Source organism: Thamnophis elegans, chromosome Z (assembly GCF_009769535.1).
Source record: "Thamnophis elegans isolate rThaEle1 chromosome Z, rThaEle1.pri, whole genome shotgun sequence".
NCBI classification, from domain to species: Eukaryota; Metazoa; Chordata; class Lepidosauria; order Squamata; family Colubridae; genus Thamnophis; species Thamnophis elegans.
In genome coordinates, this window is record NC_045558.1 from 49,427,397 (window position 1) to 49,442,454 (window position 15,058).

At 40.7% G+C, this 15,058-nt stretch overlaps 1 protein-coding gene across 2 annotated transcripts in view; it reads right to left on the reverse strand.

Moving 5' to 3' along the window:
• The window catches only part of SLC4A7 (solute carrier family 4 member 7), a 153,200-nt gene that overhangs the window by 65,165 nt on the left and 72,977 nt on the right, over positions 1–15,058 (reverse strand). The window contains exons 4-7 of one of the 2 annotated variants that reach the window (XM_032237216.1): positions 7,755–7,893; positions 7,107–7,267; positions 5,999–6,187; positions 4,329–4,667 (exon numbers count right to left, since the gene is read on the reverse strand). In XM_032237216.1, the coding sequence (XP_032093107.1) occupies positions 4,329–4,667; positions 5,999–6,187; positions 7,107–7,267; positions 7,755–7,893 (828 nt within the window). The remainder of the gene's footprint in view (positions 1–4,328; positions 4,668–5,998; positions 6,188–7,106; positions 7,268–7,754; positions 7,894–15,058) is intronic. The other variant, XM_032237215.1, reaches the window with a different exon arrangement.

Here is a 15,058-nt window from a genome sequence, read left to right on the forward strand (position 1 = left end):
GAGCCAAAATTCGCTGACATAATCCTGCAAGGAGCCCCAGGCCTGCTGCTGTGTCTTGAGCAGTCTGGTGGCTGTTTCCTCCTTAATGGGGTCCTCATACATGAGTCTGAGGTACTCACAAAACCCTCTGAAATTGTCCAGCAAAGGGCTAGCCTGGGACAACAAAGGAGTAGCCCAACAAGCTGCAGAGTCTGAGAGCAAGCTGATAATGAATCCTACCTTAGCCCAGTCAGTGGGAAAGTCCTCCACTCTCAGACTGATAAAAAGCTCGCATTGTCCCAAGAAAGCTGGAAACATGGCTTGGGTGCCATCAAACTTGTCAGGCATGGCAACCGGACATTTCCTCTGAGGCTGGGGGGGGGGGGAGAATAACAGGCCTTTGAAGTTGAGCTATCTGGCCAGCCAGCAAAGCCAGCTGCTGTGCTAATTGAGCGTTTTCAGCACGGAGCTGATCCATGATGGCTCAATGTAACTTTCGTTTGGTATGGGGCAGGACGCAAACTGTTCTGACACCCCCCCCTCCGACCTGCAAATCACCCAAACACAGGCTTGGCTGTTAGCCACTCTTTAATCACGGATTTATCAACTTCTTTGGCTGAAGGCCCAGACAAGACTCACATGCAAAAATTTGTTGGCAGCAATCCAAAATCCAATAGGCACAGTTACAAGACAGACAGAGTATTCCAATACTATTTCAAATGGTTGTGTCCTGCAAATGATCCCTCCCAACTTCTTCACTTATATACTCTCTTGGGAGGGGCCAAGCCACAACCACCTGGGCTTAATTATCATCTCTGAGTCTGCCTCTGCAGCTGCTGCTTCTGTTTCTCCGCACTTCTTTGTCTTGCATCAGGAACAAACTGCCTAGAATCCTCTCCACTGCTCCATGCCTCAGGCGCCTCCTGGTGGCCAACCAGCCTCTCTGGTCCCTGCGCTGAATCTGAACCCTGCCCAGGGTCCTCCACATCTTCCCTGACAGACTCATATGGTTCCTCGCTATCTGAGTCCATCAGCAGCTCAACCGGATCCTGCTGGGCCACAACACTTGGTGGATACCTAGGATGCTGGTATCAACCATTAGACCCAGTCAATGATATTTGTGATTCAATTTAAAGCGTTCAGTTGACTGAGTTTCATGTTTAATGGCTGAGTTTCATGTTTAATGAATAAAGTATATAATAATAAATTAATAATAATTAATAAATCTGTAAGGGACATACTTTTCCATACATTAATAGAAACCTCTAAGCCCAAATGAATGTGAAACATTAAATATCTCAAATTATAGAACTCATTCAAGATAAAAACGAAAAAGAAAAAAAGAAAATAAATTGTTCCCTTGTCATCTTAATATGCTTGAAAGTCTATTAACAAATAAATAGCAAGTCCAAAATCAAACTTCAAGTACATATACAAACCTTAAATCACACTGTATAAAGCATATAGGAAATGTGAGAGAGATGCACTTAAAGCCATACAATTTGTAATCAAGTCTCCCTATCAAATTCCTGATGCATGGGATTGGCAGGTTTTAACCATGATGTAATTAGTACTTGTCATGCAGCAACCAAGTATCCTAGTGCAAACATACACAAATGCTAAAGTGTCTCTGTAAACATCATCATAAAGGTAAAAGTTTCCTCTGTCCAGTTGTATCTGACTTTAGGGGCTGGTACTCATTTCCATTTCATATGAGGAAGCCAGCACTGTTCAAAGACACTTCTATGCTCATGTGACCATCATGACTATATGCCAAGGTGCATACAATACTGTTACCTTCCCACCAAAATTATACCTATTTAGCTACCCGATCTGCATGCTTTTAAACTGCTAAGTTGGCAGGAGCAGAGAGACCTGCTTATAAAGAATGGTTGGAGGCTTAAAGATCTTTCACTGAGATAAAACAAATAAAGTAAGGCCCCAAAGGTGCTTTTTCAGGAGACAACTGAACTTTCCTGTTTTTTTTCTTTTGAAGATGTTTTGCTTTTCTTTTCTTCAAAAGAAAAAAAAAAGGAAAGTTCAGTTGCCTCCTGAAAAAGCACTTTTGGGATAACCATGACCTGGATGAGTGAGAATCTCTACAGAATTTTAAATAAAGTGAGGAAAATATTCAGTAGAAATATGATCAGTTTTCATCTATTATTCCTTGTCTGACCTTCAGGTACTTTGGAAAATAGGTTGACCCCTTCCATTCTGCGACAGCCTCTCAAATATTGGAACGCTTCTATCATGTCTCTTCTGATATTTGTATTCACTACACTAGCTATGCCCAGTTCATGTAACCATTTTTCATGTTTTAGCCTCCAGTCCCCAATCATATTTGTTGCTCTTCTGTGCACTCTTTCTTACCATGATTGAATCTCTCTTAATGCAATTTAGGATTGCATTGGCTTTTTTGGCTGCCACTACACACTGTTAGCTCATATTTAATTGGTTGTCCACTAAGACTCCAACTTCCCTCTCATAGTTACTGCTATTAAGGCTAATTTCTCCCAATCTATATGCGTACTTTTGGTTTTTCTTTCCTAATTCTTTACTTTTCTCAACACTGAATTTCATTTTATTAGTTAGGGCCCAGTGTTTAAGTCTGTCAAGATCCATCTGGCTCTTGGGTCTATCATCTAGGATGCCGGCTATTCCTGCCAGCTTACTATCATCTTCAAAGTTGATAAGTTCCCCTTCTATTTCCTCATTTCAGTAATTTAGGAAGATATTGAAGAGTACTGGAACTAAGACAGAACCTTGTGATACCCCACGGCTTACCTCCCTCCATGCAGACATAGTATCGTTAAGGACTACTCATTGAGTACGGTTTGTCAGCCAGTTACAAATCCATCTGATGCTGATGCTATCCAATTTTTTCTAGCTTACAAAGAAGTAGGCTCTGGTCTACCTTGTTGAACGCCCTGCTGAAGTCTAAGTATACTATGTTCATAGTATTTCACTGGTCTACTAATTTAGTCATTATGTCAAAGAATGAAGTAAGATTAGCTTGGCATGATCTATTTTTAACAAACCTGTGCTGACTTCTAGTTATTACTTTACTCATTTCTAGATGTTCACAGATCTGCTTTTTTTTAATCGTTTCCAGATTATCTTTTCTAATAACCCTAGGAAGGTTCATTATAATTTCAAGCAGCTGCCAAGCAACTGGTCATAGGTCAATATGTATGCATGCATGTATAAGTATGTTAAAGACTGGAAAAATAATTCAGTATCAATTAAAGACAACACTGATTGTAGATATGTAAAAATCTATTTTTGGTTGAAATATAATTGCAATATAATTATTATGAAAGCGCATATCCTAAAAAGCTTCTGCTCAAAAAATATACAAACTGTTTCCTGTTTTTAGCAATTTTAAGCAACTTATAATACTTCATTATTCCTACATGATTTTTATAGTCTAATTATAATCATGATAACAAGGACAGTGTTCATCTTTCAAAGCTACTCTGAAGGCTTCTTTAGCTAAAGAATAAAATGTTTTATATAACTAAGCAAATGAAGAAAAGGGTAACTTGAAACTGAATCAATGATTATGGTTAGATAGTCACATTTTAGCCAGAGTATTATTCTCTGGGACTAACAAATATCTATGTATGAAAAGAACAGGATATCCAAGAAAGAAGTATCATGCAAGAATTGTCCATACCATATTCATACTACAAGAGTTGTCTCATAATACAATTTATTTTTAGAGCCTAAGTAGACTTGCTGGATTCTCTTTCTATTTAAATATCTCTTTAATTGTTGTATCACATAGTATAAAATATTCTGTATTCCCATTCAGTCTCATGTAATGGGCAAAGTAGCATTAATAATTACTAGTGTTCTACTGTAATCTTGAAATTAGGTAGAAATTTCACAACAGAGATCATGATATTTGGATTCTTAGTGTACCTTCCCTATGGGAATTAGGAGTTTTGAAAATGAGGAAAAGGCCACCATTTTTAGTTTACAAATATATAACTTATCCCCCCTACATACACACTCAAACACCTTTTTTATCTTTTAAAGCAGAAGCACTTGCTGAATGAATTCATTTTGTTAAGAAACAAAAAAGTATGGAGAAATGTTCACACATGTAATTGCTTTCAATGTATTAATATTTATGTTAATATTAAGGATAACATATTTTATCTATTTCAAAATACCAAATAAAGTTCTCCAAGAAAGTATCACACAAAAATAATAAGGCATGCAAACAAATAGCAGACTGATGTACAATTTATGGGTGCTAAAGCTGTGTGATTAAAATTTTCGCAGTGGGAGTGATTCAGCTGCAGAAAGCACCACACATGGATAATTTGAGTTCAAATAGTTGCCTGGTGTTATGTCACTATTTTCCTCTGTCCTCTTCTTGCCTTCCTGAGCTTCTAAATCTTCCTCGGGTGGATGAATTACTACTTTAGGAATATCATCATTAGAAGGAGACACCTGATGCTCGGTTGGCTGGAAATTTGTGGCTCTCTTAGAATCACACCTAGGAGTGGAAGGTGGAGTGCTTTGTGGGGTAGGCAAAGGGGTTGTACTCCTTGAGGTTGTTGGAGATCCAGGAAGTAGGTAATTGAGAAGAAGGGACAAACGATTCTCTCCTCTCAGGGAAATATTTGAGGCAGAGAGACCTGCTCGTAAAGAATGGCGGGAGGCTGAAAGGCCTTCCCCTGAGATAAAACAAATAAAGTGAGGAAAACATTCAGCAGAAACATAACATCATATCATCTGATACTATAAAAGATTTTAAAGGCATAATTTCATAGGTGAGATAAGCAAAATATTGAGTGCTAAGCAGAATTTTAGATGTTAAAAAAGTCAGCATACAGCACAATGAACATTTAAAAGTCATATATAGATATGTATGTAAATTGTGATTAATTCAGTTCACAGCTTTGAAGAAAATATCAACACTATAAACCATTCACAGGGTTGATAGATTTATGAATGATATTAATTGTCCCCCAAATCACTGAATATTAATAGTTTTTACAGCCCTAAACAGAATGCTATGCTTATAATAGAAATATTTTGAATATGCAATAAAATATTAAGATTCTTTCTTAATGCAAGTTTCAGAAAATATACAGTGAACAAAAACATGCATGTCTATATGAATCTTTACCACAACTATAAAAATACATTTGACAGTTCCAGATAGATGTAACCTCACAATAGAATCAAGGATAAATACTTAAATGAGCATCTTTTAAAAACCTGCATTTATTATTAGTTTCTAACTATAATGAAACATTCACTGGAAAGCTGTTCAATTTCTGGTTAGCAATTTAGATCTTTAGACAGCTCACACCAAATTAAGTAATCTAAAAAAATTAAATTGTTCAAAAGCCAACTAAGTTGCAGCAATCAGAATAAAAAATTCAGATAACACGATTAAAATGAAAATTACCTGAAAAGATGTCAGACTTCCAGAATATAAAAAATTAGTCCAATTGTGACAGGAAGGAGCAATCAGGGAATAAAGAGCACAAAACCTGTGTATCTTATAATATTATATTTCTATAATAAATCATATATCTGAGATATATAATATTCACAATTGCAAAATCAGGATATCTTTTAAGGCAAAAAACACCCCCCCCCCACAAAAAAAAAACTCTTTAATTATTACTAAAGGAAAGCTAACATCTGTCATTAACAAAAAAAACATGATTTTACTGAAAATGATGACAGGAAGATGCAGAAACTAAGGAAAGATAGACAACACATATGTAACAAAATATCCACCACTTTTCTTTTACATATATCATGCTTTAGGGTACTAGAAAGACAAAATTATGAGTTCAATGATGCAATAATTGCCCTAAATGTTCCAAGTTCAAAAGATATAAATATAATTTTATTTTCTGCACAATTGTTCTTACAATTATTTTTTGCTGGGAATGAATTCTAATCTTATTTTTGCATGTGCTGACTTTTCTCACATCTCTGCATTATATTATTAAACCATAAAACAACTGGATGCCACAACTTATCTCACCATTTTTTTCAAGCAAGAGAGGGTCAGAATGTTTCTTGCCTATATCTGCAAAGGATCGGACGAGGGGAATCCGATTACTAAACTTTTTTTCATTCTGATGATGATGTCTTTTCAGAAGGGCTTCTCTGACATTTTCTCTCATTGATTCATCAAGGTGGCCAGAAGCTATCATGTTATCCAATACCATATCTACAAAGGAAAAAATGAAATTTAAAATAAATATGAAAGATTGATATATCCGAGAAACATCTTCAAGCCTTGGATATGTAGGAAATGTTTAAAAGAATAGTGTTAAAATGTTTGGGACTAAATCATACCAAAAATGGAGTATGCTTATGATTCTCTGTATTATCCAACTGAGATTTTAGTAGACACTGATTTTATTTAGGATATTTGTTGTGTTTTGGTATTTTCATGGGGGGAAAGAATAAAGGAAAAAAATCCTACATAATTCAACAATGCAACAACTACCACTGGTGGCTGCTTGCCAAAAGTTATTTTCCTCATTTAGCAGCTATTCACAAAAAAATAATAATAATCAACTCCATTCCTATTCTAGAAAAGCTTTTTCTAGCCTCAGTACCCTCTAGATGTTTAGCATTTAATTCCCAGAATTTTCAGCAACAGTTAAACCACTTCAAGATTTAATCCACCCATCTGGAACATTTCCAAAACCAGCTACTTTGGACCATAATATTTGGTGTAAACCTAAAAATATTAGTTTGCTGATGGTCTGTTGCAATTATAATGGAGCTTGAACATCACTAAAGGAATGAGAGTGCTAGGCTAAAAAATTATGATTTGAAAAAACAAAAGTTTCTATTCTAAATCAAGCAGAATTAAATAATATCCTTGTCACTGCTTCCAATGAAAAAAGCTATCTCTAAAGCCATGAAAAAGGTGGTAAAATACAAAAAGCTCACTTAATTTATACCTTGTTGGGCTGCATCAACAGGATTTTGAAATATGATTGCAATATTGTCAATAAAAATTAGAGCATAAAATCCCTGTAATTTTTTTTGCAAACATAAGACACAAATGTATTTTAATTACTTTACAAAACATATAAAACACATTAAAATAAAATCTTAAGCAAAATTTATGTGACCTGCTATTTCATCCAGTGAATTGGCTCTCATATCTAACATGACCGTTCCATTTAAAATGCAACTTCTCAATTCAAACAGACTATGAAGAGACAGAGTAGCCACATAAGGTTTGCTCCACCGCTCACCACCATCTTCAACATCTTCTTCAAATTTTAGCCATCTGCAATATATATGTGTGTATATATATATATATGTATAACGAACATGTATAGTAAAAAAAGTCTTAGTTTTTTAAATACAAACATTGTGTTCAGTTTATCTTAAATTAAAGTTCTTTCAATTGTCTCTGTTTCTTAAATCTCTATTTGATCCTTACTTTCCCAGATATCCTATACAATTTAGTAACTTGTTTTTAAAGAGACTTGGAGATTAGTATCTGTCTATGCAAAATGAAAGTCTAGACTTCAATGGGACCATGTGTAGGATTCTACTTTTATTTTAGCTTACTTTTTCAATGTTGCAAAAAGACAATGATTTTTACAAAAATGAGAAAAAAATTCAACAGACAAAGCAGTAATATCAACGGCTAGAAGAAATATACTTAAGGGTTTTGAAACTTCAGTTACTTAATGGCCTTCAAATATTCAAAGTATGCCATTTCTCTTAATTTATTATTATGAAGCAAAAGGAATTATCTTCCAAGTTACCTGGCAGTTTCTTTCCATTCATATTCTTCCCCTTCTTTAAAATAAAGTTCATCCATTTCAGTAAAAAGATCATGTGGAATGTGTTCTTCATCATCATCCTCTGTACCAAGGATAAATTGCACTCTCTGGGATGGTGTGTCTTGATGAAAATTGAATTTGAGACACTTATTCAGTAAATATCTACATTCTTATCCATATCAACACATTACCAATCATAAATGTATTTGTGAAAGAACAGGATAGAAAAAAGCAAATAAAAAACTATATTGTCCCTATAAAACTATCATTAATAGTATTATTAGATGTTTAACTCCTCAAATCTCAATATAATTGTAAGTAATAATGACTATATATTATAAAAAACTAATTAAAAATTAAATTCAAGACAGGTTCAGTTCATGGATTTGTTTCCCCAATTAGGTGACCTTAAGAATAGAAATTGCTAATGCAAATAGACATACTTATACTTAAAGAGCTGAGGTGGTGCAGTGGTTAAATGCAGCACTGCAGGCTACTGCTAGATCAGCAGTTCAGCGGTTCAAATCTCACCGGCTCAGGGTTGACTCAGCCTTCCATCCTTCCGAGGTGGGTAAAATGAGGACCCAGATTGTTCGGGGCAATATGCTGACTCTCTGTAAACCGCTTAGAGAGGGCTGAAAGCCCTATGAAGCGGTATATAAGTCTACTGCTATTGCTACTGCTATTAAAAACTTCATATTTATGAACTGTGTGGAAATTATGTTTTAGGCACAAACACTTCCCAGATTTTATCACACTAAACCAAATAATAATTTGATGGCAAATGAGACATATGACTGTAAAATTTCCTTTTTCGTCTATACTGTTATTACTTTCTTTTATCATAAACCACACTTGGTTGGCATAGCTAAAAGAATGAATTGAATCAGTACATTTTACAAGTTTATTTGCAAATGTTAAAGGCAAAAATAGACAACACTGCAATGTTATATTCATCCAACATTAAAAGTTTGACAAAGTACAAAATAACAGTAAAGTCTACTAGTCTTAACTAGTACTGTGTGAACTAGACATAAACCACTACTAACAGTACAAGGATAAAAATTAAAACGTATTATTATGTTTAAAAAATGAATAAGAATCATATTTAAGAAACTATATTTAAATCATTTAAAAATAGAATGAACATTTGTAAATGATAATCATTTCCCGTGTTTTTATACATAAGGAAAAGGATTTCAAAGTACTGAATTGTAGCTAAAAGCACTGGTATTTTAATATATTAATAAATCAATAGCATGAAAATAAAGTGTTAGATACTAGCTACAGTTATAATGGTTTCCACTAAGGTCCTCTGTTTCAGCGGGAACAGAGGTTTAATCTCATTGGTCGAAGGGTCTGACAGCTCCCTCTAAAAGGGCTGCTGTCAGACTCAACTTTCACTGGATTGTACATACTTGTTCTGTTACAATAAAGAGCTGTTGTTGCCTTTAGCCTGAGTTTGCCTTTCCATTACCTGATCTAACACTGGCGACGAAGGTGGGATTGGAAGGCAAGTAGGTGAACCAAAAAGAGTGTAGCAATCCAGCAAGAAAATCCACCCCGGAGCTCAGCATGGCTTCGAGCAGCCATTTTTCAGCAGCAAACTCAAAACGCCTCAGAACACAAAATGGCCATGGATGCCACACCGACTCCATATGACCCAGTCACCAAGCACTGAGACTCGTATATGCTGAGGTTCGACTGCTTCCTCAAAGCCAATGATCTCATGGACCTTTCTGAAGGCCGCAAGAAGAACATGTTCCTGTGGACAGGAAGTGTTCGAAACTGCCAAAGACCTATCAGAGCCAATACCGCTACAATCGGTCGCTTGGTCTGTGCTCCAACAGACACTGAGGACTCACTATGCTCCCAAGCCGTCTAAGCACGTCCGTCAGCACGAATTTAATATTCGCAACCAGTACAATGTGGAATTGGCTAAGTGGGAAAAACTTTGGATACTTAATCAGAAACTAATAATGGCTATGGTGTATAAAGAAAATATTTATAAGATTTTCTACAGATGGCACCTCCCCCCAGCACAGCTCTCCAAAATGTTTAAAAATCTGGCCCCAAATTCTTGGAAGTGTAAAAAAACACCAGGCACTTTTGATCATATGTGGTGGACGTGCAATGTGGCAAAAAAATATTGGAAAATGATTCAAACATGGTTAGAACAAATGATGGGAGACCAAATCTTGTTTAAACCAGAATTTTTTCTCCTAGGTATAATACCAGAGGGGTTTAAGAAAGATACACTTTATTTAATTATACATGTACTAATTGTGGCATGCATAAGTTATGCACAATATTGGAAAAAAGAAAATACACCATCAGAGCTAGATATAATCAGAAAAGTGTTGGCCTGTGCGGAAGCAAATAGGCTCACTCTTGAACTTAAAAATAAAGGGGAATCAGAATATTTTGAAGTCTGGAACAAATTTTATGACTGGTATAAGACAAGGTGACAAGACTAGAACAAACTGTATATATTGTGATTGGACAGAAGGATAGACAATGTATTAAGTAGGCTAATTGTTAATAGTTGAGACTAGCTGTATATAATGTGAATGTATGGTCACTTCAATGTCGCAGTACTGCATTGTTTTTAATGTAAAAATAATACAAATATATTGGGAGAATATTCTCAACCAGAAGGAAGGAGAATCGATCGAATATGTTGTGGCGCTACGAAAGGCCACAATGTACTGCGAGTTCTGAGACCTAGACTAACTTATTCTTCACCGCATCATATGTGGTGTGCAGGACATTAATTTACAGAGGAGGTTACTTGCCGAATCTAACCTCAGTCTACAAATTGCCTTGGACGAAGCCAGGGCATCAAAATCAGCCGTCACGTCAACAGAAACCCTGCAGCACCAAAACACTCCACAAGAGTGGAGCACTCCACGCGAAAGAACACACATGTACATCGCGAGGCTGCAGAAGCCGAGAGCTCAGTAGATGAAGAAGATGACAGCTGTCGCATGCACAGTAGTCGCACCAAGCCAGCGGGCAAATTCGAACAGCGTTTCCCGCCTTGCGCAAGCTGCGGAGGAGACCATGCCAGATCATCTTGCCATTTCTGTGACGCTATCTGCCAATGCTGCAAGCAGAAGGGGCACATCGCCAAGGTTTGCAGAAGCAAGCACCCCACGATGACCTGGCAGCCAAGAAGCTGACCCAACTGCCAGCAGAGGCCCAACCAAGGGGCACGGCAGAAGCCACCACAGCGCTCAGTGGGTGACACCAGAGTCACCTACCACACTTCAATTGGCCAAGTCCACACTAGGCGGCCAAAAAAGCTGAAGGTCACAGTCCTCATTGAGGCCTCTCCACGCGAGATGGAGATAGACACGGGTTCATCACTGACCATCATGCCATCGTCTACACTCAAGCGGGCTCTCCCTAGCCTGAAGAAGCAGCACCTACACATCCCTGCCATCCACTTTTACGATTACCAGGGGAACCAAGTCTCCATTGTGGGTCAGGGTGCAGGGTTGCACCTTCCGGGTGCAATTCAAGAGCTACAGCTGCCATTGACAATGGTCAGTGGCAACCTGCAGAGCCTCCTGGGGCTTGATTGGTTAGAAGCCCTGGGCCTAGAAGTGACCGGTATCAACGCCTTGAAAGACGAAAATGCCAAAGCAATTTTTAAGGAGTTCTGGGATGTCTTTGGCACCGGTCTGGGTAAGTATGTGGGGACTCCCAATTTATTTTAATTTGGACCCCAACATAGTCCCCATAAGGCTAAAACCCAGGAGAGTACTTTTCGTTCTCCGCCTAAAATCGATCTGGAAATTGACAAGTTCGTAGGCTAGGGAATCCTGGAGCTGGTTGATCATGCACGCTGGGAGACCCCTATAGTGACACTTGTCAAATCTGATGGGTCTGTCCACATCTGCGAGGACTACAAATGCACAATCAATAGAGCGTTACAACAAAGCGCTTACCCTGTACCCATTGTACAGCATTGATTACATTCTTTAGGCCCCGGCAAAGTATTCACTAAATTGAACATGGTGTAGGCATATCAACAATTGCCTGTTGATGACGCTATGGAGGAGGCCCAAACCATTGCCATGCACAGGGGTACATTCAAATGTCACCGCCTGCAATTTGGAGTTAGTATCGCCCCTGGACTGTTCCAAAACATCATGGAACGGCTTTTGCAGGGGATTCCAGGAGTCATCCCCTATTTTGACGACATCTTGGTATTGGCTGCAAATGAGACGCAACTTTTCAAACATTTGTGAACTGTTTTGACCAGAATTTGAGACAAAGGCCTCCATCTCAATCAAACCAAGCTGCAGGGGTTTCTCGGGCTCCTTATATTCTACAATCTCTTTCTTAAACAGAAAGCCACTGTTGCTGAGACCTTACATCATCTCCTGGCAAAGAATGCAAAATGGTCCTGCGGCAGAGTCAAGGCAGCCGCATTTGTCGTGATAAAAAGACTTCTGTCAGCAGACACGTTCCTGGTGCAGTACAGGCAGATCCTGCCACTGGTCTTGACTTGTAACACTTCACAGTTTGACATCAGAGCCGTCCTCAGCCACCACATGCCCAATAGCTCCCATAGCCTATTACTCAAGGACCTTGTCCACTGCTGAGCAGAACTACAGCCAGCTGGACTGTGAGGCTTTGGCTGCAGTGCCCGGTGTAAAAAGGTTCCATGAGTACCTCTACGGCCATAATTTTGAACTAATTACGGACCACAAACCGCTTTTGGGCTTGCTGGCTGGGGACCGACCTACCCCTGTGTCATTATCGCCACAGATGATCAGATGGATCATTTTCCTAGCAGCCCATGCCTATCGTCTCATCCACCGACCTGCCTCCACTTTGGGGCATGCTGACGCCTTGAGTTGCTGCCCGCTGCCAGAACTTCTTACAGACCCTACCCCTGAGACACCAGTTATCCTGATTGACTGCTTAGAGACTGGTCCTGTCTCTTCTAATGACGTTGCTCGCCACTCTGCAAAGGACTCCACCATCAAACAAATTTTGAACTGGGTGTGGAGGGAGTTGTCCAAGGGGCCTGTTGGGCCTGATTTCAAAATGTACTATTGTAAGAGAGATGAATTGTTTGTTGTCAATGGCTGTTTGCTGGGGGGGGGGGGGATCGGGTCATTGTTCCACCCAAACGCAACTATTTTACTTTCTTTCTTTTCTTTCACCTTTCTCTTCTCTCTTTGTATGGGATATGTATGAGATACGTATGAGATGAATGAATGAATGTCCCACTTTTTATTATTATATTGTTGTAAATTTTTGTGTTTTTTAACTCTTACGTGGGGACTGTTTGGGGGAGTGTATGAGTATGTGTGATTCGGAGGACCTGCCGGGAGATGCGGGGGCCATGGGGGTGGTTGAGGGGACTAGAGACACGGGAGAGGGTCGGGGTATTACGGTCGTAACAGGGAGGGGCAGATACGGCGGGGACTTTAGGGCAGGCCATTATCGGGGAAGGAGGGTTCGCTACATTACAGAGATCCCTCCTTCCGGCCCTATGAGTCCCACTCCGAGACCAGATGGCGCAAGTGATCAGGACCCTGGACTCAGGCTGTTGTCGCTAAATGCCAGGTCTGTGGTACATAAAGCTCCTCTCGTCCGGGACTTAATTTTAGACGAGAGGGCAGACCTGGCATGTATTACTGAAACCTGGCTGGGCCCAGAGGGAGGAGTCCCCCTTGTAGAGCTGTGCCCAGAAGGATTTCAGGTGCTGCACCAGCCGAGAGCCCAGGGAAGGGGTGGGGGTGTGGCCGTCGTTATCCGGGAGTCGTTAGTTCCTCGTAGGGTCCCTGCTCCGGAGCTTGTCGGGTGTGAGTCTCTGCTGATAAAGTTGGACCTCAAGGGTCAAGTGGGTTTGCTGTTAACGTACCTGCCTCCCAACAGCGTTGCAGCAGCCCTCCCCTCGCTCCTCGAGTCGGTAGCCGAGCTGGCAATTGAGTTCCCTAGGTTGATGATCCTGGGGGACTTTAATTTGCCGTCGCTCGGTGAAAACTCTGATGGGGCGCAGGAGTTCATGGCTTCCATGACAGCCATGGGCTTGACCCAAGTAATTCGGGGCCCAACCCATTCGGCGGGTCACATGCTCGACCTCGTATTCCTCTCGGAGCAGTGGATCTGTGACCTTGGTCTGAGGGGTAACGATATCATACCCCTGTCGTGGTCAGACCACTGCCTACTGAGGCTCGACTTCCGGAGGCCAAACCCCCACTGTAGGGAGGAGGAACCGACCAGGTGGTTCCGCCCCAGGCGACTTATGGAACCATCAAGGTTCCAGACGGAGCTTGGGGTTATTCCTGATACTTTCGCCCACAGTCCGGTAGAGACTCTGGTTGCTGCTTGGCACTCGGCAGCATCGGAGGCCCTCGACCGGATTGCGCCACTACGGCCCCTCCGAGGCGGCGGATCCCGGAGACCTCCTTGGTTCACCGAGGAACTCCGGGAGATGAAGCGCCGGAGGAGATGCCTAGAGCACCGATGGAGGTCCGATAAGTCCGAATCGAACCGAGCAATGGTAACCACCTGCACCAAGGAATACACCAGGGCTCTTAGGGCAGCGAAAAGATCTCACATAGCCACCTTGGTTGCGTCCGCTGAGTCCCGCCCAGCCGCCCTGTTTAGGATAACCCGCTCCCTATTAAATAAAAGGGAAGCGGGGGAACCCTTGCAGGGCAGAGCTGAGGATTATGCCCAATTCCTAGCGGACAAAATTGCTCGGTTTCGGTCGGACTTGGACTCCACCCCCGCAGTTCCAGCCGAGGCACAAGAGGATCAAGTAGAACATCTCTGGGTTGAGTTTCAGGATGTTACCCCCGGGGATGTGGACAAGGCCATGAGGGCTGTAAGTGCCTCCACCTGCGTACTGGACCCGTGTCCCTCATGGCTGGTTGCTAACAGCAGTGAGGTGACACGAGGCTGGATCCAGGCGGTTGTTACCGCCTCTCTTCGGGAGGGGAACTTCCCCGCCGCACTGAAAGCGGCGGTGGTGAGACCCCTCCTAAAGAAGCCATCTCTGGATCCAGCTGTTCTTAATAACTATCGCCCAGTCTCCAACCTTCCCTTCCTTGGGAAGGTTGTTGAGAAGGTGGTGGCCTTCCAGCTCCAACGGTCCTTGGAGGAAGCAAACTATCTCGACCCCTTCCAGTCAGGCTTCAGACCCGGTTACAGCACAGAAACCGCTTTGGTCGCATTGACCGATGATCTCTGGAGAGCCAGAGATGGAGGACATTCCTCCATCCTGGTCCTCCTTGACCTCTCAGCGGCTTTCGATACCA